The following is a 24,700-nucleotide window of genomic DNA, read 5'->3' as shown; positions in this document are numbered from 1 at the left end:
GATAGGATGGGGCAGGGTGCTGACCTCCTAGCCCATGCAGGTGGAGCTGCATGGTACAAAGAGGAGGTAGCAAAACAAAGGGAAAGAGGGCAAGTCCCTCCCTGGCTTCCGCCACTTGCTATTTTTGTGACCTCAAGCAAATTATTAAGTGACCCTGCAACATCAGCACTCTTATGTGCCCTATGTACGCCGGGCTCAGAGTGTAAGGCTGGAGTTGTGGCAGCTAGGAAATTACTTACATCCAGGCCTGCATTGAGTCCTCCAGGTTAGTGTCTTTGAGAAGGCCAGCAAGAAGCCAACCCATCATCTATCTTCCCTGAACCTCAGTTTCCCAAGCTGGAAGCCAGAGTGAACCTCCATCTGTCTCCAGACTACATGAGATCTGAAGTCTTTCTTGAGGGGAAGACAGGCTTCTAGGGGCATCTTAATGAGAATGGCGGCGTGCTGGTTGAAGCCCCAAAGGGCCAAGGCCCCTACCCAGAGCACACTGTCTCTGGGGTACAGGCTGAGCATGCCACACATGCTTCCCTTCCCTGTCCCTTCTGGCTCCATGTCCTAGCAGCTGAACAAATGGCACTTCTCCCTGCCCCCTGTCATTCCTGCGCAAAGGGCATGGAGCCTGGCGCGCAGTGCTGGCAGCTGTAGCTTTCCATGCTGCTGTCAAGTTTTCCAGGGCACAAATGAGACGGGCGAGCCAGGAATAACTGCCTGGGCCCCAGAGGGTCTGGAGGGGTGGGACAACCCCAGACCTGGCTTTAGACCTTCTCCCCAGGGGTCAAGCAGCACCCCCTTCCCCAGGCCAGGGCTTTGGAAGATGTCTACAGCCACTAGGAGCCATCATCTGACATGAGTCTCATTAAAATGAGTCCAGGCTCCAGTGGGACCCAAGTCCATTCCCTGTGTGACCTTGGAGAATGTTGAACTTCTCTGAGCCTCAGCTCTTACAGTCCAAGGTGGCAGCCCCATAGGACCCCAAGGAAACCGGTGTGAAGGGCCCTTTTCTGAACTTGGCCATGTTCAAAGTACTACCATTACATGGTCATTTTTATGTCTGGTCCCATAAAAGTGACCCGGGAGCCAATCAGCACTCTTCTGAACTGAAGATTTTTCAGACCTGTGGAGGCTAAGCTAAGTCCAAGGCCCCGCAGGGCCCCACGATAGATAAGGGACCAAATCGTGGTCCTTCCCAGAACAACAGAATAGCAAAACTCCTACCCAGAAGAGGATCCAGAGTGGACCCACTGATTAGAATAAGGGTGCGTGGGCTCTGCAGAGGGCACAAAGGGGGCCCGGTCCTCCCTGCCTATCCCTTGGGGATGTGTGTTCTGGGTGCCTGACACCCCTCCCCAGGGACTATATTAACTGTGTGAGTCATGGTGGACTGGCTGGGAGGCCACAGGCAGGCGGGCCCAGTGTAGGGTTACAGTCCATTTATGGGCGCACCAAGGGCCGATATCAGTGTCGATGGCATTCACTCTCAGCTATTCTTAGGAGCCTCCCAGGAGCTCTACACAGCCTGGCCAGGCAGCAAGGGACAGAGCAGGCAAGGCCAGGGGTCGGGGTTCTGGGGCCGGGAACAGAGCTAGGAGCAGAGATATGGGCTGGAAAGACAGGGTGCATGAGCGTCCTCTTACCTGACTCTTTGTACTATTTGTCTGCAGAGAAGGTCACCGCTGTCAGCACCAGTATGTCCTACAGTGTGACTCTGACAGGGCCCGGGCCCTGGGGCTTCCGTCTGCAGGGAGGCAAGGACTTCAATATGCCCCTCACTATCTCCCGGGTAAGTGCACATTGCCCACAGCCTTATTCCCAAAGGGGCAGGGCATTCTTGGAAGAGGGCATGCTCATGTCCATCTGTCTGTCAGTCAGCCTGCCTGTCTTCCCCAGGGCTCTTGGAAAGCGGAGCCTGCCCTATTCCTGGTCTGGAGTCTAGGACTGGACTGGTCTGCTCTTGGCCACAGCTGGATTTGCTCCCCCCAGCTTGCTCCCTGGACTTTGCCCACCTAAGCAAGATGTCATGGGCAAATAGCTGGCATTTTGAGCAGAGGAGGAAATGCTGAGTTTGCAGGGTGGGTAGGCTTGTGGGCAGAGAGTGCGGGGCCTCCCTAGGCCCTTCACTAGCAGGTATTCCCAAGCTTGGAGTCCCTCCCTAAAAACAGGTAGCTGCTTAGGAAAGAACACTGCCAGCCTAAGGCAGGCGGGTACCAGGCAGGCGGGTGGACAGGTTGTTGTCCCTGTTGTTGCCTTGCTGTCATGATGTAAGTCCAGGCTAGACTGGTTGCTGGTCTCTAGTGTCCCCAGACCTAAGACACCAACCCCTCCTCTCCCTGCCATAGTGGGCCTGGCAGGAACCTCCCACCACCTGGCTCTTGGGCTGAGCATGTCTCCCTCATTTGAGCCCAGGGGTGCCTGTCTCACACCTTTGCCCCGCTAGGCTGGGGTAAGGGCCCCTGGGTCTTGTAGTATATGGTGAGAAACAGCTCTGCCCAATGGAAATGGCACCGAACCTAAGGTGTTATGAGGGCAGTTCCCAGTGGTTGGAGAAACTGAGGCCCAGAGGTAAAAAGTAGCCATGCTTGAAAGGAAGAGAGGAGGGTCTTTTTTTTTTTTTTTTGGTTTTTCGAGACAGGGTTTCTCTGTGTAGCTTTGCTCCTTTCCTGGAACTTGCTTGGTAGCCCAGGCTGGCCTCGAACTCACAGAGATCCGCCTGGCTCTGCTTCCCAGTGCTGGGATTAAAGGCGTGTGCCACCACTGCCCGGCGAGAGGAGGGTCTTTATTGCTATAGTCCAAGCACCTGGGCCATGCCTGTTGCTATCGGCTCAATACTTGTTAGATAAGCACCCTACAAGTGCTGGTAGATCTGGGATGGAAGGCCTCATGGCTTAGGGTACTGAGAAGCACACAGGGAACAAGTATAACCTGCTTGGTGGCTGAGCCCCTGGCAGGACTGATCTGGGCTGGCTTAAGGGGCAAGGTTAGACTCCAGGATGTCACTGTGAAGTTGGAGGGTGGAATCAGGTATAACTGGATAGCTGTTTCTTCCACAGAGTGCCAGAGACTTGCCTCAGACCTGGGGCTAGCACTCAGGGGTAGTGGAGAAGCCTGGAAAGCGCTTGATGGAGGGTCAGGGCCCAGTATTTCCACTGAAGCAATCTTGGTCCTTAGACTACCTTTAAGCTGGGCACTTAGAGTAGCCTTTGGGGAAGGATGTTGTCCTCACCTCTCAGCTGCAGATCTGAAGTCTCTGCCCTCCAGACCTACTGCCCTGAAAACCACAGGGCCCCTATTAAGAGGACACCCTAAACCATGTACATTCTGCTTGACGATGTGGTGACATGTGGGTATGTGAGTCCAGTGGCTACCCCAACCCAGGCTCTGCACAATCCCCACCCCCATGGCTACGAGTTTCCTCCCTGTATAAGATGGGGCCTTTCGAATCATCCTCCTGTGCCCTCCGGCCTCCTATGCCTAGGATTGAGCCCACCGTCCCCAAGGCTCATTGCTGGTGTGCCCTGCTCTGTCTAATGGGAACAAATTCATCTCCAGGATCAGTGGCACCCAGAAAAGCCAATGACCTCACTCAGGACCTATGCACCACCTGGCCCCGGATGGCCAGGGCTTAAATGGCAGCACAGAGGCTTTAAGCTAGACAGCAGGAAGAACATCCTCATTCAAAGAGGGGGTAGTTGGGGTGTGCTGGAAGCTAAAGCTAGGGAGACATTTAAAAATAGAAGCCAGGGCATTGGGAGATGGGCCCTTTTCTGATACATACCTCAAATCACCTGGAGCAGGGTGGCCTGAGCAATCGTGTTCAGGTCTCCTGAAAAACACAACTAGTGGGCCACAGATACAGTGGGCTTTGGCACCCCCGGCTTGGGCATTTCAGGCCCAGTGCTGATGTAAGACAGGCTCCGTGAACACTAGGCCTGTGGCATTTGCTGCCGAGGCTTACAAGTACCTTCTGGACCAGAAACAGTCCACTCGCAGAGACACAGCACCAGGACTCTGCTCATCTTCAGCAGTCCCCGGCTTCGGGCACAGTCACTGCAATTGTGAGGGGTGATCAGGCAGGAAGTCTGGGGTTACCAACTTGGAGCCCAGCAAACTAAGGCTTGCACGGCATAGAGATGCCCATGGGTAGCACTCACGTGCCCTGGCACGGCTTAACTCCCACGCCTGGTCCTTTGCCTGTCAGTCTAGGCACTGGGGGAAGCTGGCCTCTCTCAAAAGCAGGCATGTGTTCCTCCCAGGAAGAGCAGCTGCCACCTGCATGCTGGGTGATAGCTTGGCTATCCCCTTGCCCACAGCCTCCACACAGGCACTATGACGTCAACCTGAGCAGAAGACCCCCCCGCAAGACCCTCATTCAGTGAGCTTAAGCCTGAGAATCTGCAGAGATGGGGTTCAGGAGGGACACTCTAGGGAGGGGCGCAAATGCCTTTATTTATCCTGGACAGGTGCAGAGGCCTGCAACCTGAGCTACCCTCTCCTCCACCCCTCCCCTACCTTAGCCAGTTCTCCATGAAGCAGAGTTGAGGAAGCAGATCAACAGGTCCAGCCCTCACCGGGACCTCTGCCTCTGGTCAGATGCTGGAGCTAGGTGTGGGGCCTTGCCCCCTCGTGGCTGTGGCACCCTCCGCCTTAGGAAAGAAGCAAGTGTCTTTGTTCAATTCTAGCACAGCCTGGATTGTCTCACCTGTGAAATGGGACAGTGCTGTCCACACTTGGGAGAGTGCAAGTGTGGAAAGGAGGCTGGCTATGAGGCTAGTGTGCAAAGGGGCTGTGGGCTGGGTCAGGCCTGCCTCCTCATTGGAAGGCCTTTGCTCTCAGGACCTCCATCCTACCTGGCAGGCTTGCCTGGGCTACAGTCCAGAGGCCTTCCGCCTCCCCTCTGGTTTCAGTTTCAGCATTATTGAACTCTCCTAGCTAAGGTGGGGACGCTGAGAGCAGAGAACCCGTGGGAAGAGAACGGAGGACAGTGTGAGACTATTCTGGGGGGTGGCTGTGCTGGCAATTCCTGGAATTTCTAGGCCCCTGGAGCGAAGCATCTTGAGCTGTTCTCGGCAGCGCCTAGCAGTGCTGACAGGCCGTGCTGTTTATAGCTCTGTTGAAGGTCAGGCAACCAGCTATCTAGCTGGAAGATAAGGAACAGTCCTAGCTGGAGACTGCATTCTTAGAGGTGCATCTCTCCAGGTCCTCCTGTGACTCAGACTCACCTCTGACCCCTTGAAGGCCCTGAAGGAAGCAGACCAGAGGCCCACTAGGTCCTAGGAGGGGTCCTTGTAGGTTCCCGAATCAGAACACAAGCCAAGGGCATCTCTATGGGCAGACAGAAATCGGGGCAGATGCTATGGGGAGACGGGAGACTGTGGGGACAGCAGATATGAGGTGTACAGAGGCACCAGGGACAAGAGGAAATCTCCTGATTGTGAAGGCCCTCAGGTCCTTACCTCCAGGCTTCCCAGTCCCAAACATGGCTTCTCCACTCTGCTGGAGCCAGGGTCCTGCTTTCATGGGAACCACTCTTGGAAGCACGTAGCCATTTTTCCAGGGCCAAGTACATACAAGAATTACAGGGCAATTTGTTGGAGAAACAGAGAGGAACAGTGTCAGAACCTGGAGAAATAGAGGAAGACCTGTAAAATACACACACGAGAGAGAGAGAGAGAGAGAGAGAGAGAGAGAGAGAGAGAGAGAGAGAGAGAGAGATCATTAGTATGTGTGGACAATTAGTTGCCAAGGCCAGGTGTTAGAGTGTGTGAGAGATGGGATATAGAGGAGTGGGGACCTGTGGTCACTTCTTGAGGGAACTCTGAGAGCAGAGAAGGGAGAGAGGTGAAGTGGGAGCCATTTGGACGAGCAAAGCAGGGCGTAGGAGAGCTTGGCTTATTTATACGGCAGAGATGGAATAGAGGTTGAGACCTCTGAGAGACAGAAGTTTCCAGAAAAAGGCCAAGGACTGGGTCAAGGCCCCAGGGGAAGCCAGATGGGGAAAGAGCCAGCCTGGCACGTGGTAATTTAATCCCACAGGGTTTAAATGCACTGAGGACTTTAGGGGAAATCCCTGCCAGGCTTCAAAGAAGGGCCTGGGAAGGTTTCACTCCTTCTCGGCCTGTTACCTGCCCTTAGCCAGCTCCACCCCACCTGACAAGTCACACGGAGGAGGAAGGCAGGGCCTATGTGCTTCTGAATATGGGGAGGGATGCTAAAAATGCCTGCAGAGTCCAGGTGCCCCAGAGAGGCTGCCGGCTGTCCTCCCTGCTTCCAGGGAGCTAGCGGGTCAGGAGGTCGTGGCATGGGAGCTTTGAACCGCTGCATGGCACCTTGTTTCCCTGAGACCCTGGACAGAATCCCTGCTATTCCACCACACCCTTCTAGGAATAGTAGGCTTGCTCAGGACTGGTCACTGGGGGCTGACCCCTTGCCTTCCACCTTCTGTCCACTCTGTCTTGTTTGTCATGGAACCCTGGGGTACAGCCATACTGATCACACACTGCTGTGCCCCAGTGAAATCCTTGACTTCTCTGGAGCTTCTAGGGAGAAGGAGGTTAGAGTCAGAACTTAAGCTCCCTTGGATTGGAGATTCCATCAAAACCTTCTCAGCTCTGCAGCATCCTTATGTCACAGCCTATTTGATAATGTAATCCTTGCCCTGCGCTCTGGGCACTCACTGGAATGTGTGAAGTCAACCAAAGCAGGCTTAAGTTGACCCATTCCATTGTCCACATGCTTTCCTTTGTCAGCTTCCTCCTAGGCATGACAGTGGCCATGACATCAGCTACCCTTGGGCTGCCTCCGGAGAGTGGGCTGTGCCTTGCAAATCAGATGTGTCCTCTTGAGCACCATGGCATTTATTCCTCTGTTGTCCTTGCCCAGCTTACACATATGGGGTCTAGAAGAGGAGTGCTCTGGGCACGAGGTGGTCAGGGTTTAGGAAGACACCTGGGACTTCAAAGGCTGGTGACAGCAGGTAGTCTTGTTGTGTCACCCACAGTGTGGAGGACAGTGCTTCTGGGACCAGCTATGTGGGATTTCTTAGGGTCACAGCCCAGCAAGCAGGGCCTGAGTGGCTAGTCTTGGCCCAGTTTGTCCTTGGTGTCCCACCCTGAGGCCCCTCTAGGCTCTGCTTAGTGTTCAGATCGACACTGAAAAGTGACTGTCGGCTTGAAACAATTGAAAAGTTAGATAGGAATGAAACACTCATCCAGAGAGAATTTCAAATGCTCAAAAAGATATAGAAAGACTTTTTTTTTTTAAAGCAAGTGTCTCCAAGAACGTGTGAGCTTTGAGTCTTTTCTGAGACAAAGTCAACAGAAAAAGAAGGTGTAAAGTTAGAGAAGAAACGTATGAGCTAAACTTTTTTCGTGAGCCCTGGGCTCTAGGCAACGGTCCAACAGTGCCAGTCCCCTCCCCTAGCCAGCTAAGGCTGCTCCTGTGGTGGAGGGAAGGGATCTGACGGTCCTTGGCTGTCTTTAGCATCCCTGCCTCCATCTGGCCTCCTTCTCTAAGGACACTTGAGCAGAAAAGAAGAACATCTCCCCATATGTGAATACCCCCTGCTTGAGGGACATTGAGCCCTGCTTAGGGCAGCCAAAGGCCAGGCCAGCTGAGCCCTGATGGGCAGACACAGATGCAGGGAGACTGATGCCAGGAACAGGGGGATCCAGCCTGGTGGCTCCCTCTGGAATGTTTGGCTACTGACCAGGCCCCTGGAGGAAGGATTACCCCAGCCCACACACGCCTGAATATCAGACAGGGCCAGGCACAGGGAAGAATAAGTACAAGTTGGCCACGCTCTAGGGAGAACTATGTCACCAGGCAGCTCTAAAGACATGGCATTCCTGATGGCCTGCAGCTGGCACTAGCTGACCAGGCCCGGCCTCCTTTGGATGTCATTCTGATGCCCTTGCTTACACTGTCATCATGATCTGAACACTCCCATCCTGCCCGGCAGTATCCCTTCTGGCTTTGGAGCCTCACCCTTCTGTGTGAGCTTGGTAGCTGCTTCCCTCTACCTTACCCCCAGACTATTTGCTACAAGAAGCAATTCCTTCTCCACAGATAGTTAGAAGCATCGGGGGTGTCGTCCTGTAGGGATGTCCTGCTATGGAGAGCATTTTAAGGGATGACATACCACAGGGCAGCTTTGCTCTGAGATATCTTTCCCTAGGAACGTCCTGCCACAGGGTAGCCGGCTGTGGGGCCTGGGCAGTCCGCTAGGACAGCGTGGTGCTGGAGGCTTTATCCTGGGTGTTTTCCTCTGCCTTTGAAGCGCTTCTGAAGTAAGATGGCTTGGTGGATGGAGAGTCGTGAAAGTGAAGTGTGATGAAGTGGAAGAGTTGGGTGTTATGGTCGCACGATGATGATGAGAACTGGGTGTTCATGTTTTTTCAGCTTAAAGATTACTACAGTAAGTTGTTAGAGAGAGCCCAGCCCTGGGCAGAAGGGCAGGGGGCCAGGTGTGCTCTCTGCATAGCAGCAAGAGGCCTCTGGTCTAGGAAAGCATCTTGGTTTTTCCTCACGGGTGTGTGTGTGTGTGTGTGTGTGTGTGTGTGTGTGTGTGTGTGTGTGTGTGTGTATGAGGAGATAACTTTGGGTATTGTACCCCAGAAGTCCTTCACCTTGTTTTTTGAAACAGGGTCTCTCATTGACCCGGGACTCGCCTATTCAGGGAGGCTGGCTGGCTGGCAAGCCCCAGGAATCCATCTGCCTCTGCTTTCCCAGCACTGGGATTATACGCATATACCTACACCTGTTTTTTAGTTGTGTGCCAGGGCTCGGACTCAGGTCCTCCCGCTTGCCCAGCAAACACTTAGGGACTGAGCCATCTGTCCGGCCTCTGTCAGTAATTTTCAGCTCTGCATTCAAGACAGCAACACACTTCCCTTCCCATGGGCTCCCTGTGGTGGCAGGCTCGGGGATAATGATGATGGCTCTGTGATGCCCCTCTGGCATCTGGAGAGTGGGCTTTGCAAATCAGGTGTGTTTTCTTGGCCATGGACGCTTTCATTTACTGTTCTTGCCTGGCAATTTGGGGTCCAGAAGAGGAATGGTCTGGGCACAAGTGGGCAGTGTGTGAGAAGACACCTGGAGTGGGGTGTGATGGCATGCGTCTTTAATCCCAGCACTCAGGAGGCAGAGGCAGGTGGATCTCCATGAGTTCGAGGCCAACCTGGTCTACAGCATGAGTTCCAGGATAGTCAAGGCTACACAAAGAAACTTTATCTCAGGAGGAAAAAAAAAAAGAAGATACCTGGGACCGCAAAGGCTGGTGACAGCAGTTGGCAGTTGGTCTTGTCATCACCCACAGGGTGTAGGACCAGCTCTGGGATCAGTGATAAGATTACAACAAAATCCTTGGGCACAATGACTGCAGGGCACCTTGATGTGTGTTTAATTCCCTCTAAGGAACGTGGAAGGAGGCTTCCATCCATGCCTAGAGCTTGAGCAGAGGCCCACACAGGCTTGGCACATGGAACATAGGACTGTCCCCAGGTCTTCTGTGATCCTCTTTCAGGATGGTCCCCAGACCTTAACCAAAATCCAGCTTCTGACAGCATAAATGGCTAGTCTTATTCCTGCAGCACAGACAGGAAGGTGGGTAGGATGTGGCCAGAGATGCCAAAAGAACTTAGGCAGGTAAGGGGATGAAGCTAAGCGGCAGCCTCCAGCCATCTGGGCAATGGGGGAGGGGAGCTCAGAGCCTCCTCTTTCCCGGGATGTTATTGACGATAAGGCCAGTGCCACATTCCGTGGGGTATCACAGAGGGACTGCCTGCTGTCACAGGGTCAGCTCCTAAAACACTTCTGTGCGTATGTACCACACACTAACGGGCTGGTCCCCCCCCCCCCCACCGCCGGCTTGTCCCCTCAATCAGTAACCATTCCACGAAACCACTCTAAATGATGTCACCAGACCTTCCGGAAGTTTGCATCTCAGAAGATATCGCTGTGGGTAGGGTCACCACAGCACTCAAAGTACTGCTACTAAGGGGCGGCTATGCAAAACCTGGTATTGTGTATGACGTCATTGAAAGTTCAGTGTGAGCCACCACGGCTTCTTCCCATGTAACAGCGGGTGTAGCTTTCCCAACACCCCGTGTGGTGTTTCCAGGGTGAAGTCTCAATGGCATTCCGTGCAGTCAGAGATGGAGCCTCCAGACATTATTTTTGGTGTGGGTCACAGGAATGAGGAACTAGCTTTGTGATTATACTTTTCCTTCCATAGGTATGCGGGTAGCCAGAGAGCCTTTAGCCTACCTCACGTCACAGCTTGCCTTGTTCTCACCCAAGCAGGGCTGACGGCTCTGGTAGTTTTTTGTGTACCTGTCCCCGGCAGCGTGGAGCACCTGGTGCTTGGATGCTTCTGTGAGGGGACAATTATGCTGCCCTTTGGTCTGCCAATGCCTGGAATGACTGGGGGCAGGGAGGTGCTAAGTCTCACCGTCATTTCTGGGACTGGAAAGTACTCTATGGTTTTGCAAGGTGTGGCGGTAATAGGTTAATTGGTACAATACATAGTCTCCAAATGTCAATGGCCTAGCACAGTGGGAGTTTATTCCTCATTTAAGGAGCCTAACATACCACGCCTGCTCCAGGTAGTGACTCTGGGATCCAGGCCCTTTCCAGTAAGCATTTTTGGCTATCCTTCTCTTGAATATGTGCATTTAGCAACGTGCAGGGTTCTAGTGGTGGTTACTGAGGAAAGACCTGGCAGTGGTGTGTGATACGTCCACCAGCATTCCCCTGACCAAAGCTGGTCCTTTGATGGCTGTCAAAAAGTCCTAGGAAGCTGGACAGTGGTAACACACGCCTTTAATCTCAGCACTAAGGAGGCAGAGGCAGGCGGATCTCTGTGATTTCGAAGCCAGCCTGGTCTACAGATCGAGTTCCAGGACAGCCAGGGCTGTTACACAGAGATCCCCTGTCTGGAAAAACCAGAGAGAGAGAGAGAGAGAGAGAGAGAGAGAGAGAGAGAGAGAGAGAGAGAGAGAGATTAAGAAGTCCGAGGAAGTGGTAGCCGAGTGAGGAAGAGGAAACAGGCTTGGAGAGCAGCCAGTGCCAGCCATTGGGAATGAACAGTGTAATGGGCATCTCCGGGTACTACAGGCCATCCTTTCCTGACTCGCCCTTTCTCTGCGATCTAACCAGATCACTCCAGGCAGCAAGGCAGCCCAGTCCCAGCTCAGCCAAGGAGACCTTGTGGTGGCCATTGATGGGGTCAACACGGACACCATGACCCACCTGGAGGCCCAGAACAAGATCAAGTCTGCCAGCTACAACCTGAGCCTTACCCTGCAGAAGTAGGTGGAAGCCCTCCAGAGGAGGGGACACAGGTTTGGTGTAGGCACGCGATGGGGACAAAAGAGAGGTCGTCCTCAGCATTTGCGTGGGTCCAGCCCTGTGCTACAGAAGTGTACAGGAGGGATGGGCTGAAATTCTTGTCAAGCTACCATTGCCTTGCTTTACGGCAGTGGCTTAGGCAGAGAGCGTGGTCACAGTGCCACAGGTATATGGAGGGCTGGACCTGGAGGCCCTGCTTCCTCTTTCCTCAGGCAGCCCTGCCCTCACCCCACGCAGAAGAGGCCCATGAGTGCTGATGAGAAAACCCCAGGGGTTACGACTCCTTATCCTGGTCAAGCCCAGGGCCTCCCTTAGGAGACCTAGCGCATGGGTTGATGTACACTTGGGCCCTGTGACTCCACTGTCTATCTCTTGGTCTCCCCTGCTGGCCAGGTGCAAGTGTCCTCACTGGCTCTTGTTTCTGGCTTCTCTAGGTCCAAGCGTCCTATTCCCATCTCCACAGCAGCGCCCCCTATCCAGTCCCCACTGCCAGTGATCCCCCACCAGAAGGTAGGTGTTGACCAGCCACGGTTCCTGGAGTGTAACCCTGCCTGCCTGCCTGTCCTTACCACTGCTGACTCTCGTGAGAAGTGTTTGAGTCCCCTTACCTAAGACACACCAAGTTGTGGGGATACCTACCTGGGCCCAAGACACCATCCCAGGTCCAGCAGCTGTTCAGAGAAGAACCCAGTTTGGAAAGCAGTGTGCTGAGAAGAGGGACAACCATTCTAGTCCAACAGGAACCAGGTGTCTGTCTAGAGGGCTCTGACCCTCATCGTCTGGGAACACTGAGACTAGAGTTGCTGGGAAAGGCCCCAGCTTGGGTCGGTCACCCCAGGAGGCACCTCCAGGTGTGAAGGGACCTTACTGCCCTCAGGGTTTCTCCTCCACACAGATGCTTCCAGTTTCTAAGTGTCTACCCATCTCTCGCAGCTACAGACCCCTCTGTCCATCAGGAAGGCTAGTTATAGTCCTAGAGGCTAGCCCAGGAGTGGAGGGGCAGCAGAGCTCTGACCCCAAATCTCACCACTAGAGCCAGAATCCTTCCCAAACCTTCTCTAAGCATCTGAACGCTATGAGCCCAAGGGTCTAACTTACACTTGGGAAGGCTGATCCAAGGGCCTAACCTAAGCTTGGGAAGGCCTACCCATAGCTCCCTTACCCATTCTCACACTACAACTGTAGACTGACTCCAGTCTGTCCAATGGGGAGACTGGACGGCAGGCGAGATGGGAGGAAAAGGCTCACAGTGGTGGTGGTGGGGTCATAGATTGGGGAACTGGACAGAGGGCTCCTGGGAGAAATTGCTAAGGTAGACAGAGATAGCCAAATAGCCAGCTGCTTCCTTAGGCTCTCCTCTGTACCTCCACCCCAAATGTCAGTCAGCCCTGCTTATGAAGGGTCTTCTCCAGGGTGGGTCAGTGAATCAGCAGGCTTGTTTGCACTCACAGGGTACCCATTCAAAGGGAAAAGAGGCCAATAGACGGGATAGTGGTACCATACTCTCCCCTGAGCCCCACATCCTTCTTCTTAGTCCTTGGGAGCAGGCTTGGCTTTCTGGGAGGAGCTTGGCATTCTGTCCAGGTGGATGCCAGCCTCTAGACCAGGAACCACAGGCTTCCCTCTGCCGCTCCTCTTGCAAAGGACCTTCCTTCCCAGTGGCCCATCCGGGTGCTTCATGCAGCAGGCTGCAGGCTGTGGGTGGTGGGCTACAGGTGCTCACACTAACGCGTCTGTTTCAAGTCCACACGGAAGCACAGCCACGTGTGGTCCTCTAACCACTGTCTTCTCTCTCCCCTGCATGGTGCTGCCCTATGCCAGGACCCTGCTCTGGACACGAACGGCAGCCTGGCGACTCCCAGCCCCAGCCCCGAGGCGAGGGCCAGCCCAGGCACCCTGGAGTTCGGGGACACCTTTAGCTCCTCCTTCTCCCAGACCTCTGTCTGCACCCCACACATGGAGGCCCTGGAGCCTGTCCTTCCTCAGGGCAGCCCAGTGGCCAAGGCCAGCCCAGAGGGTGTACAGGGCTCAGTCAGCCCCAAAGTTCTGCCAGGCCCCAGCCAACCGAGACAATATAACAACCCCATTGGCCTGTACTCAGCAGAGACCCTGAGGGAGATGGCCCAGATGTATCAGATGGGCCTCCGAGGGAAGGCCTCAGGTGCTGGACTCCTAGGAGGGTAGGTAAAGGGCATCCTGCCATCTGGTCTGGAGGCACCTGGGTCATCAGTGCTCACTACAACAGCCTGGTCAGGTGGTCAGGGGGAGGAAGAGGTCTCACCACAGCCAGCCCTGTGCCCATGGGGTAGTGCCAGCCGAGAGCAACACCAGCTGGGATCCCCCTGACGTTTGCTGTCAGCCATGCATACCATTGCTTTCTACAACCACTCTGGAGTGACATGTCAGCTTTTTTAGACATTGAAACTGAGGCTCAGAAAAGGTTAAGCTGAGGTCCAGATGTCCAGCTATTACATGACTGAGCTAAGCCTGCATATAGGGGACTCTGACTCCCCAAATCTTTACTCCAGGCCACATTCCATCCCATGAGATGACACTGCCCACTGCCTTTGGGAACTAAAGTTCTAAAAGAAAGACTAGTCCCCACATCCCTGGGGTCCCTACGGCAAGAACAGGGAAGAAAGCAAATTCTCAGCTGGACGGTGGTGGCTCACACCTTTAACCCCAGCACTCGGGAGGCAGAGGTAGGCAGATCCCTGAGTTACAGGCCAGCCTGGTCTATAGCGTGAGTTCCAGGACAGCCAGGGCTACACAGAGAGACCTTGTCTCAAAAACAAAAAAGAAAAAAGCAAAGCAAAAGAAAGAAAGCTTGTTCTCTAATGGTGAGAGTGGTCTAGGAAGGCTACCCAAAGGAGGAAGCGCAGGAAGTACCCAAAGAGAGACTGGGCAATGGTATGAGAGGAGGCCGCTTGCAGGACTGACCCAGCCTGGGCGGACAGCAAGGAAGCAGAACTCCGAGGAGAGAGGGTCTGTGGAAAACAACAGCCCGCCTCCGGCCCCCCAGTCTAGCCAGTGAGACTCCGTGGGAGCAGGGGTTGAAGACACATGGAGCTAGGTTACCGAAAGCAGAAAAAGGAGGGATCGGCATATGAGCACATATCAGCTGCCAGGTCTCCCCTCTCGTCTCATGGTGACTCTGCTACTGCCCTGTGCGATGGGTGTACTTATCTCTGGGTGCCAAAGGCACAGCTGGTTGAGTTGAGGCGTTGTAGCCCAGTGTCTCAGTGAGAGGAATCACGGGGTTGTCTTCAGGTTACTGCGAGGATAAAGAGAATGGCACTTGTCACACACTCACGACACATACTCATTGACTGCCTAGACTCTCCCAGCTGATAGTCGAGCATCAACACCGGAACCCCATCAGCGTGGCCCCAGCCACATCATCCTTGGCTCTTCTGTGTCCACTAGACCAGAGCTCTCTGATTTCTCAATTTCACCAGCTCCTTCTGGAATCTGAGCAAGGCCAGCCTCTAGCACATCATGACTTCCCCAAGTCAAGGTTTTCCGAGCAAGGAAGCCCAAAATTTTAGGAGCAGCAGGATAAAGATGGGCTCCTTTTTCTGCCTCTGATGGGTAGGTCTTTCTGGTCCCTTCTAGACCCTCCCCAGGCAAAAAAGTTGCCTTCTGGTTGACTGAGAATCCTGAAAGCCCTTTCGCAGTGATGACAATGTCTTCCTGACTGAGCTCTGACTCTGAACTAGGAACTGGCTCTTTTTTATTAATTAATATACTTTATGTGTACGGGTGTTTTGCCTGCATGCATATCTAAGAGACTGTCTGATCCCCTAGGACTGGAGTTACAGACAGTTGTGAGCTGCCATGTGGGTGCTGGGAATCAAACCCAGCTCCTTTGGAAGGGCGGTCAGTGCTCTTAACTGCTGAGCCATCTCTCCAGCCCCATAGGAACTGGCTTTGTCAATAACTTCCGAGGTGGGCTTGATGTTCTTCATCTTAGCAAGTCAGATATAGTGTGAAGTTGACCCCAGATCATACAGCTAGTAAGAGGCAGACAGAACAGCACTCGATCTGCCCGATTCCATCTTGATTTGAGATGGAATAGGGAAGCTAGGAGGTCAGGAGCCCTGTTCCTACCGCCATCCCCACCACCCCCACCACCACCCCCTTGCCCAGACTCCCGGGTGCCAGTCCTTTGGTGCAGATGATGTCCAGAATCTACTTAGCAAATGTAAGAAATTCTCACTTGATGATCAGAGAAGCGGGATCCAACAGTGTCTTCAGTGGGAAGGTGGACCAGAGGAGGAAGTGAGGTCGGTGCTTTGTTCAAAGTAAAAGCTGATGTGGTCAATGTTGACAGCTGTAGGCAGAGAGGGCTGGGACCTCGGCTGGCCTGAGGCCCCAATTTGCTAAGTGTCTAACTGCTCGAAAGCAACAGAGCTGGCAGCTCCATGCCCATCTAGTGCGGACATCCCATGCTCAAGGCTTAGACTCGGGGTACAGTGACCTGGCAGGACCCTTCTGCAAGGTGGAAGCCCTCACTTCAGCCTTTTTTAGTTTTTTAGTTTTTATTTTATTTTTACATGTGGGGGTGTTTTGTCTGTGCACCACCAGAAGAAGGTGTCAGATCCCCTAGAACTGGAGTTACAGATGGTTGTAAACTGCCACGTGGGTGCTGGGAATCAAACTCCAGTCCTCTGGAAGAGCAGCCGATGATGCTCTTTTTTTTTTTTCCTGGTTTTTCGAGGCAGGGTTTCTCCCTTTAGTGTAGTTTTGGTGCCTGTCCTGGATCTCACTCTGTAGACCAGGCTGGCCTCGAACTCACAGAGATCCGCCTGCCTCTGCCTCCCGAGTGCTGGGATTAAAGGGGTGCGCCACTGCCGCCCAGCGCAGCCGATGCTCTTAACCATGGAGCGGTCTTCTCCAGTGTCCCCACTTCCTTCTTACGAATAGAATCGAGATGAAGGAACTTGCCCAGAGTTATAATGTTGAGAAGAGTCAAGGTTAGGGACTGACCTCTGTTCTGTCGTGCTCCACAAGGAAGCCCCTTCCTTCCTTCCTCTCCTCTGAGAAGCCTGTGGCTTGATTCTTGGCAACTGGATCTCTGGGGAGACATGGAGGCAACCAGTGGAGATCAAGGACAGAAAGGCCTGAACAACCTGCAGGCCCCACTCCTCACCTGAAAGGGAACTTTCCATGGCCCCACGAGCAAGGCCCCTGAGCAGCCACGGCATCCCTGCCTGGTGCGTCCTCCTGAGCTCTGAGGCCTAGCTCCTCTCTGAACTGTGTGTGCTGTAGGCATCCAAGCCTTGGGATGGAGCAAGAACTTAGCAGGGGACATTAGTGTCAAAGGAGTTGGCTGCTGCACAGCGCAGAGGCAGCCCCCACCCAGTCAGGTCAACACTGCCCTCTGCAGGGGACACTGGGCTGCCTGGTCATCACCGGAGCTGACTCTGCAGCTGTCAGCACTAGCCAAACATGGAGAAGAAATGGCAAAGCCAAGCTGGCCTTTTCCTAATATAGATCTACTTGTGGCTATTTTCAGCATGGGACGACAGGAGGAATTTTATCAGCTCTGAGACAGTGGGGGACCTGGGCCTGACAGGAGGAATTTTATCAGCTCTGAGACAGTGGGGGACCTGGGCCTGACAGGAGGAATTTTATCAGCTCTGAGACAGTGGGGGACCTAGGCCTGAGCAGATACACCACAGGTTCTCTGGGATTGGAAGATTTTGGCTTCTTAGCACCCTGATTGTGGGGTGACCAGGTCCAAGCTAACTGGAGCTAAGGTTCCCTTTTCCAGAGTTCGTAGTGGACAGATCTAGGCAAGCAGGCTATTTGGAGACGATGTCCACTTCCCTCCATGAGCTCTCATCTTGAGTGTTAGACAGGGCCACAGGGTCTGCCACCACAGGCACTCTACATTTAAAGAAGCATCATACAGATAATGCTTCCCCAAAGAAATTCATATTCCAAGAGGCTCATTGTCCAATCAGAGTGAGGATATGCCAGGGGGCCCCTGCTGGGGGCTTTCCTAAGCAAGCCTTGGACATGCACTCCTCCTGGGCCTCCTCCTGCCTCACTGATGGCCCACAAGGCCTTCGGAACGGTCACTGGGGACTGTATCAACTCCCTACTCCCTGCTTTGGGAGGAGTGACCAGGGCTGTCGGCCTGTCCTTTGGGAGAGAGAGTAGGGCCCAGGGTCCGTGGATAATCGTGCTGCCCACAGAACAGCACTGCAATGCCTCCTTGGGGCATGAATGCATAAGCTGTCCCTACGAACAGGGCTACGCTGCGACTTTTCGCTGTTGGGGAATCTAGCCAGAAGGGACCCGGGGCCTCAGTCCTTCTTGAAGAGCCACGGCAGTGAGGTCTCTGTCTCAGCTCTCTCCAGGCTCTACAGCCAGGGTATACCTATGGGATCCATGTACCTCCACAGGAGTTCTTGAAACAGGCATGAAATCTCTTCCCCCTGGCAAAGCGGGGAGTGCTGGGGTCCACCATAGAGGGAGTCCTGGCACCTCCCACCCACACCAATGGTTCTAGCAACCCTGATTCCTGGGTCTGCGCTCTCGCCTCCCTCGATTCTTACCTCTTGCAGACTGAGGTTTTGCCAGTGCGACCTCCTTCACAGCCAGTCTGAAGACGGTGCCCGCCTTCGCACCCCCCCAGGAGAAACCTCTCTCTGACTTCGCTGTCTTCTTTGCTCTTTCCTCTCCTTCTAGGTGGTAGCCAATTCTCCAGCCAAGTTAGTATCCAAGGACAGCATGTGTGTGTCCCCGTGTGCCGTTCCAGCATGCACCTGCCATCTGTTGGGTGTGGATGGCATGTGCCTGTCCTCGGCATGTGTGCATATGTGCATGTGTGAGTGGGGGTGCCTTGTGCCCTGGATGAGCCTGCACCCGTGTTTGCTGGAGTCTGGAGGGAAGCCATCGCAAGGGATGGGTATCTATGGGATGGCCTCAGTTTCCCTCCCAATTTCCCGCTCCAGCAGCTTGCAGGTGAATTCAGGTGTGTGTGGGGTGCTGCACCGTTACTGGCCTGTGTGGGTCTGAAGACTTTTCTGACCCAGTGGGACCCCTGAGAAGGACTACATGTGATTTTATCTCTGCTTGGGCATGCACCTACCTGTTGAAGGGAAGAACCTGGATGGGTAGAGGCTGGCAAGCTACAGCATGCTGGACAAGGGGGGCCTGGGCCGCCTGAGCCATCCTCCAAGGAATAAGCTCACACACAGAAGGATCTGGAAGAAGAGTCGCAGGCCACAGAGGAATGACTGGCAGGATAAGCCCCTTCACGGAGGAACTTTGCTCAGAACCTCAGCGTCTCCAAGTGTGCTCAGTGTGACTGCTTTTCGCCTTTGGAACGTTCTAGAATCTGCTTGTGCTGCTGCCTCTTCTGTCACACGGCCCAGCTTCTGTCCTCTTCCCAAGTCCCACTCCCCTAAACCCTCTTGTGTCTGCTTCTCCATGCTGCGGTGTGCCATGGGAGTGGGCACCATGCTTGGTGCCCCTGCTCACGCTAAGAGGGAGTTTAGGCTGAAGTGGAGCCTGAAAGGGAGCTGGGAGAGTTGATTCAGGTGGGCATGAAAGATCTTCTGCACAGGGTCTCGGGAGAGGCCAAGAATTTTCCTGGCCACACCCAGACAGCCCACAGTGGGGGAACTTGGGTAACTTACTTGGGCCAAGACCTCAGCTTTGGGAGATCTCTCTCCACATTCCCACCAGCTTCCCTGGCCTTGATCTCCCATGTAACCACCACCTGTTGCCCTCTCTCCTCCCTTCCCTCCTCCACCCCTCCCCTCCCTTTCCTGCCCGCCCTCCTCAGCGCCGACTACCAGGAACGCTTCAACCCCAGCGTCCTGAAGGACTCAGCCCTGTCCACCCACAAGCCCATTGAGGTGAAGGGTCTGGGCGGCAAGGCTACCATCATCCACGCACAGTACAACACCCCAATCAGCATGTACTCGCAGGATGCCATCATGGATGCCATCGCTGGGCAGGCCCAGGCCCAGGGCAGTGACTTCAGTGGGTAAGCGCCTGCCAACATCACATGGAGGCTGTCAAGCACTCACGGGACCAGCTCTCTTCTCTCACCTAGCACCTCCCGGGTTCAGGCCCGTGGAGGAGGTGAACCAGCCTTCACCAGGGACTTTCAGAGTGTGTTGCCCTCTCTCTCTTCAGAGTTGGCCCTGTGTTCAGCTGTAGGAGAAGTGGCAAAACGCAGAATGTTGTGTTTCCTCGAAGGGGTTGTGAGCCCCTGCATGTCCCAGGCTTCATGAGAGGGGCTGGTTGGAGACTTCTGCGGTGCTTTTAAAGGAGCACCGGGGACTCCCCGGGCCTCTTGGAACTGAAGCCATACTGGGGGAGTGGAGGAAATTGTCCTGTTCTAGCAATGAGCTTGACGTCCAGCACTTGGTGGGTGGTACTGGAAGAGGCCTTGGGTGCCACTGGCAGTCAACCTCATGATGGGCACCTCTCTCCTCCTCTTTGCCCCAGGAAGCCTGGCTTCAGAGCTGTGGGGTTTAAAATGCCCTTGGTTCCTGGGCTTGGTCTACTCGCTTGGTTGGGGAACTTGAGGGTGGACTAGGGACGGAGCTGGTAGAAACTCAGAGGATGCTGGTACTATTCAAGCGTTAACAGGGCCATTCCCTCCTCCGTCTTCTCCTCCCTCATTTCTGTCTCGTCTTTGTCTCTTTCTTTCTCTGTGTATGTCTCTTCTCCCCTCTGTATCTGTCTCTTTTCTCAGTCTTCCTCTCCATTGTTTCTTGTTTTGATCTCTCTCATTTGTTTTCTTACACACACACACACACACACACACACACACACACACTCACACACACACACTCACACACATTCACACACACACACACAAGTGGGGGGGGGGCTGAAGGAGGAAGGCCATTACTTTTTTCTGCTGGGGAATGTCACAGTGCAGAGCTTACCTCTAGGCAAAGGCAATATATTATCCCTAGATCAGAGATTCCCAGCAAGTCAGGAGAAAAAGTCTAAGGGGATATTAAACTTTTTTTTTCTGAAACTATAAAAACCAATACTGTAAGAGGGACACAGAAATGTCCCAGGCAGTTCCTCCAGGACAAGGACAAACACTTGTGGCCATTTGGTATACACGCAGAGGCCAGAGGATAAGGTACCCGGCTACATGTCCTGAGCTCCATTTTTGGAGAGTCTGACCTCGTCTCAGAGAGGTACTACTTCCCATCGACCACCAGGGGGCAGAGGTTGTCCATTTTGCAGCCACTAGTCCGAAACCTGCAGAGTTCCTGATTGCAGGCAGCCCTTGCAGACATCTGGACTGTGTTGATTTACTTAAATCGCTCATTCAAAGGAAAAAAAAAAAATGACCATGCAACTTTTAAAAACAGCCATTAGCTCATGTATACCCAGAAAAGCAAATCTGCCTGACTAAGCCCAAAAGCCAATGGGATTTCCTGTTACCATTTGTCACATGGTCCTTGGTGTGCCCTGAAAAGTAGTAGGTAGGAGTCACCAAGGGATAGTCAAATGGGAAATGATGGATGAATGGCTCATCACACTTCACTTTCTGCATACTGGGAAAACTATTATTTGATTTTGTTGTGGGGCACCTGTGGTTTGGAGTCTATGGTGCTCTGTCGATTAACCTAGTTGCCTCTCACCCGTTCCCTTCCCTTCCCTGCCTCTTGTTTTGCTAGCGTGCCTGGAAAGGATCAACCTTTCCCCATCCTTTTGGCTCAAGCGCGCTGAGCTGCCGCTGCTATGGTGCAGTGAGGAATCCTCCTGACCATAGTGTGTTCCGTTTCTGCTGTCAATTTCCACGGTTCCTTCCTCACTGACAGTATTCTTTTTCTCTCTCTTCTTCCTCCACCCATCCCACTCCCCTAACTCATTTCTGGTCCTAACCCCGCTCGCTCTCTTGCGTGCGCTGCCCCTCTGCTATCCCATGATGGATGCGCACTCGCGGCTGGGTTTCCTTCTGCTTGGCAGGGCGTCGCCGCTGGCGTAAGTAGACCCGCAGTGTCTGTCTGGTCATCTGTCTAGTTGTTGCAGGATGGTGTGTGGGTTTGGTGGGACGTGTCTGAGGTCACGTGGTCAGCCCATGCGTTCTGGCCACCTTTTTCCTCACACCCACCTCGCAGCCACACGACATCCTCTGCAGTCTCCACAGGCAGATGCTTGTCTTTTGAAGTCCACCCATGTCGATGTGGCTATGGAAATCTAGCGGTGGCATTCACAGTGCACCCAGCCTGAGGCTTTATTCCTGACTTCTCCTTGCCAGGCTTTGGTGAGGTTTTCCCAGTCTTTCCTAGCTTCCTGGGACATGGCACACTTGGGGGTCAGAATGCACACTGGGCTGTTTGTTATTCAGTGCCAGAACGTTACAAAGTCAAGGGTTGCTCTTTTAGAAAGCCCAGAGCCCACAAGAACCAAAGAGATCTGGTTGTGCCCAAAGACCTCAGGAACCCTTACAATCTTTCCTGTATGAGAAACGGCTTTCTGCGCGAAGAACAAGAACCCAGTCTTTCCTTCGGTTCTCACACAGCTGTCAGCCTCTCCCTGGATGGACCCCAGAGGAATCTGGGTGGCCCACAACCTATCTCCATCACAATCTGACAGTCCCTGGCTCTCTAGGCTAGAGAAAGCCTTCGGGAAGTGGGAACAGGGCTGCTCGCCCTCCATCCTTCCACTCCGCACTCTCATAACTCACCCTGAGCCGAGCCTAAGGAACCAATCGTGGGAACTAGGCCAGTTCTATCCAGCTCCTCGCAGATAGGGGAGTCCTATCCCAGCTAGCCAGTCGCGACTGGGGCAGATGGAGCCAGGCAGGAGGGTGCGAGCTAGGGCATGCCTCACCTGGGCTGTGTCTCCAAGTGGTCAGAGCATCTGAGTTGTGCAGTCCCTGGTAGGCAGACGTGGCCTGTGAGCTTCCTGACCATAAAACACCTGACAGAAAGGACACAGGGCAAACCAGGAACGGTGGTACATAATCTCAGTACTCAGGGGAATGGGGCAAGGATGGCTACATAGCAAGACTCTGCTTCCAAATAAATAAAGAAATAAAGGTGAAGTAAAAACTAATAATAGCAGAAGGGCACAAAAAGGACATTGGGCTGGGGGCTGGGCCACCTAAGTTATCATCCAGTGGTGCCCCTGTCTACTATAGCCTGGCACTAGTCAGCTGACCTCTCTGGACCTCAGTTTCAACATCTGTTAGCGGAAAGGGCTAGCTGGCAGGCTGTTACTGCCATAGGCCTGGCCTGGGCACCTCTGACATCTGAGAGGGTTTCTGGGCATCACAAATCCACTCCAGGCAGCTGGAGATTCCAGCACCTGAGAGGCCCTGGGATCCCTGCTGGCTTTGATCTGGAGTTGAAAAATTCATTCAGCTAAGAATTTTGAGCACCCATTATACGTCAGACCCCGGGAGCTCAGGGACCAGGTTCCCCTCAAAAGACTATGCTGCTTTGGGGCCGAGACCATGCCTGCAGCCTCATTTCTAAAACCCTCCTCCACCTGCAGCTATAACTCCCAGTGTCCCAGCCCATCATGCCTGTGCTGAGCAAAATTTCCCGCCTTGTTTCTTGTCACACTTGGTTGCCAGGCTGTCTCCTGCAGCTGAGCCAGAAGCCCCAGGCATCTTGTGGCAGCTCCCCGTCTGGATCTGTGGGTGTGAGGAGGCCATGGGATGGGTCCTGAGCAGGTCCCTCAAGCAGGCTGTTCTCACCCGGCTCCATGCAGAGCTGGCTCAGGGGAGCTAAAATCACTTCAAGGGGAACTATCTTCTCCTTTCCTAAAGGGACTCTGGCCTGTGGGGTGGGAACTTGTTTAGGCCAGGATTAGCACTGGGGTGGGGCCAGCAGGAAGGATAGAAACCTCATGGGCAAGAAGAGCCGCTGTCCCACTGGGCCTTCCCTGACCTCTGAGCTCCCGAGAGCCGAAACCCCAGGCTTCTCAGCTCTTCTGATAATAGTGGGTGAAAACCGTGGGTACAGCTGTGGGGAGGGCGGGATGCAGTGGGAGAACAAGGTGGTGGTGTGGGGGGGTCTGAGTTCCAGCCTGGCCTCCGCCCACACCCCTTCCTGCCCTCCAGGAGCCTCCCTGTGAAAGACTTGGCCGTGGACAGCGCCTCTCCGGTGTACCAGGCTGTGATCAAAAACCAAAGCAAGCCGGAAGACGAGGCTGATGAGTGGGCCCGCCGCTCCTCCAACCTGCAGTCCCGCTCCTTCCGCATCCTGGCCCAGATGACAGGGACAGAATACAGTGAGTGGAAGTGTTGGCGTGGGAATGGGGGTGGGGAGGGGGTGAGACAGAGCGGGCCCGGCTCCTGCACAGTCGTAAAGCCTATCGAAGCGGAGGAGTCAAGCCACCTGCCTTTGATGGTTAACTAACATTGATAGAGCTGGCAGCTGGCAGAGAGCCTCTGAGTCCCTAGGTGGGCCTTCCATGTTAACCGCTAACTCCAAACGTGAGCAGAATCCTTGCCGTACAGTTTCCCGCAAGGTGACGGCTCCTGACTGGGAGAAGAGGACCTGCAGGCCTTCTGGGACCACTCCCTCCCAACTGCATTGTGTCCTCTCAACTCCCCGTGGCAGAGACCTGGCACACACAGTCTCATTGCCACTCCTGACAAGATGGTGTCGGAAGTGTTCAGGGCCTGGCTGATTCCTAGGTTCTTAACTGCCCTCAGAGCTCTAGTGGACGTTCTTCCTATGTTCAGTGTGAATCCTCCTGACCAACTTCCTTCTCCCACAGTGCAAGACCCTGATGAAGAGGCTCTGCGAAGGTCGAGGTAGGTGCCTAGACTTGGGGTCCATGGCCTTGTCTTCTAACCTCATCCCTCCCCGGGGAGCCCCCAGGCCACATGACTCACGGAAAGAACCTTTCGTGTTTATGTATTCGAAAAGCTCAGCCCTTAAAGGGTTTCAGCAGATGCGGGCTTGGGTGGCTTTCCCAGTGAGGTAGATTCAAGAGTGGGGAATCTCGGCTCCCTTGGCTCCCTTCCTGGGCAGGGGCAGGGCTGCTTTGGCCTTCACTGGGCTTTGGAGAAATGAGGGCATCTCTCCCCGTGAGGGCAGTGAGCCAATGCCCCGCCCGCACACTCATCTCTGGGCTTGTCCCCTTGTGAGTCTGAAGGCTTGGCACTGTGAGCAGGCATACAGAGGGCCAGGCTAGGCGTGAAGACCCAACCCCTAGATTCACCGGCCCATGCACACAAGGCACCAGTTCTAGCAATTGCTCCAAGTGTAACAGCTGCTGCAGGGAAATACAAGCCCTTGGCACCAGAAGGGGCTTGTATAGGGCTAGGCATCTCAGGGCATGGTCTCCCGGTCAGTGGCAAGTCTGGGACCACCACCACTTGCCTACTGCCTGTGCCCTGTTAGGA

General features: G+C 54.1%; 1 protein-coding gene across 9 annotated transcripts in view; it reads left to right on the top strand.

Annotated features, from left to right (window-relative positions):
- Nucleotides 1-24,700, top strand: part of Ldb3 (LIM domain binding 3) — a 66,936-nt gene that overhangs the window by 371 nt on the left and 41,865 nt on the right. For 3 of the 9 annotated variants that reach the window (XM_052733978.1, XM_052733975.1, XM_052733981.1), the window contains exons 2-9: nt 1,662-1,780; nt 11,152-11,303; nt 11,778-11,853; nt 18,043-18,065; nt 19,145-19,348; nt 21,304-21,318; nt 23,408-23,577; nt 24,070-24,106. In XM_052733978.1, coding sequence (XP_052589938.1) covers nt 1,688-1,780; nt 11,152-11,303; nt 11,778-11,853; nt 18,043-18,065; nt 19,145-19,348; nt 21,304-21,318; nt 23,408-23,577; nt 24,070-24,106 — 770 coding nt within the window. In that variant the 5' untranslated portion in view covers nt 1,662-1,687. Of the gene's footprint in view, nt 1-1,661; nt 1,781-11,151; nt 11,304-11,777; nt 11,854-13,164; nt 13,524-18,042; nt 18,066-19,144; nt 19,349-21,303; nt 21,319-23,407; nt 23,578-24,069; nt 24,107-24,700 lie in introns of all 9 variants that reach the window. The other 6 variants (XM_052733979.1, XM_052733976.1, XM_052733982.1 and 3 more) reach the window with 2 other exon arrangements.

The sequence above is a fragment of the Peromyscus californicus genome, unplaced genomic scaffold (genome assembly GCF_007827085.1).
Source record: "Peromyscus californicus insignis strain IS unplaced genomic scaffold, ASM782708v3 Scaffold_12__1_contigs__length_115047231, whole genome shotgun sequence".
In the NCBI taxonomy this organism is placed as follows: Eukaryota; Metazoa; Chordata; class Mammalia; order Rodentia; family Cricetidae; genus Peromyscus; species Peromyscus californicus.
The sequence above is the reverse complement of the archived record's forward strand: the minus strand, read 5'-3'. Positions and strand labels throughout refer to the sequence as shown.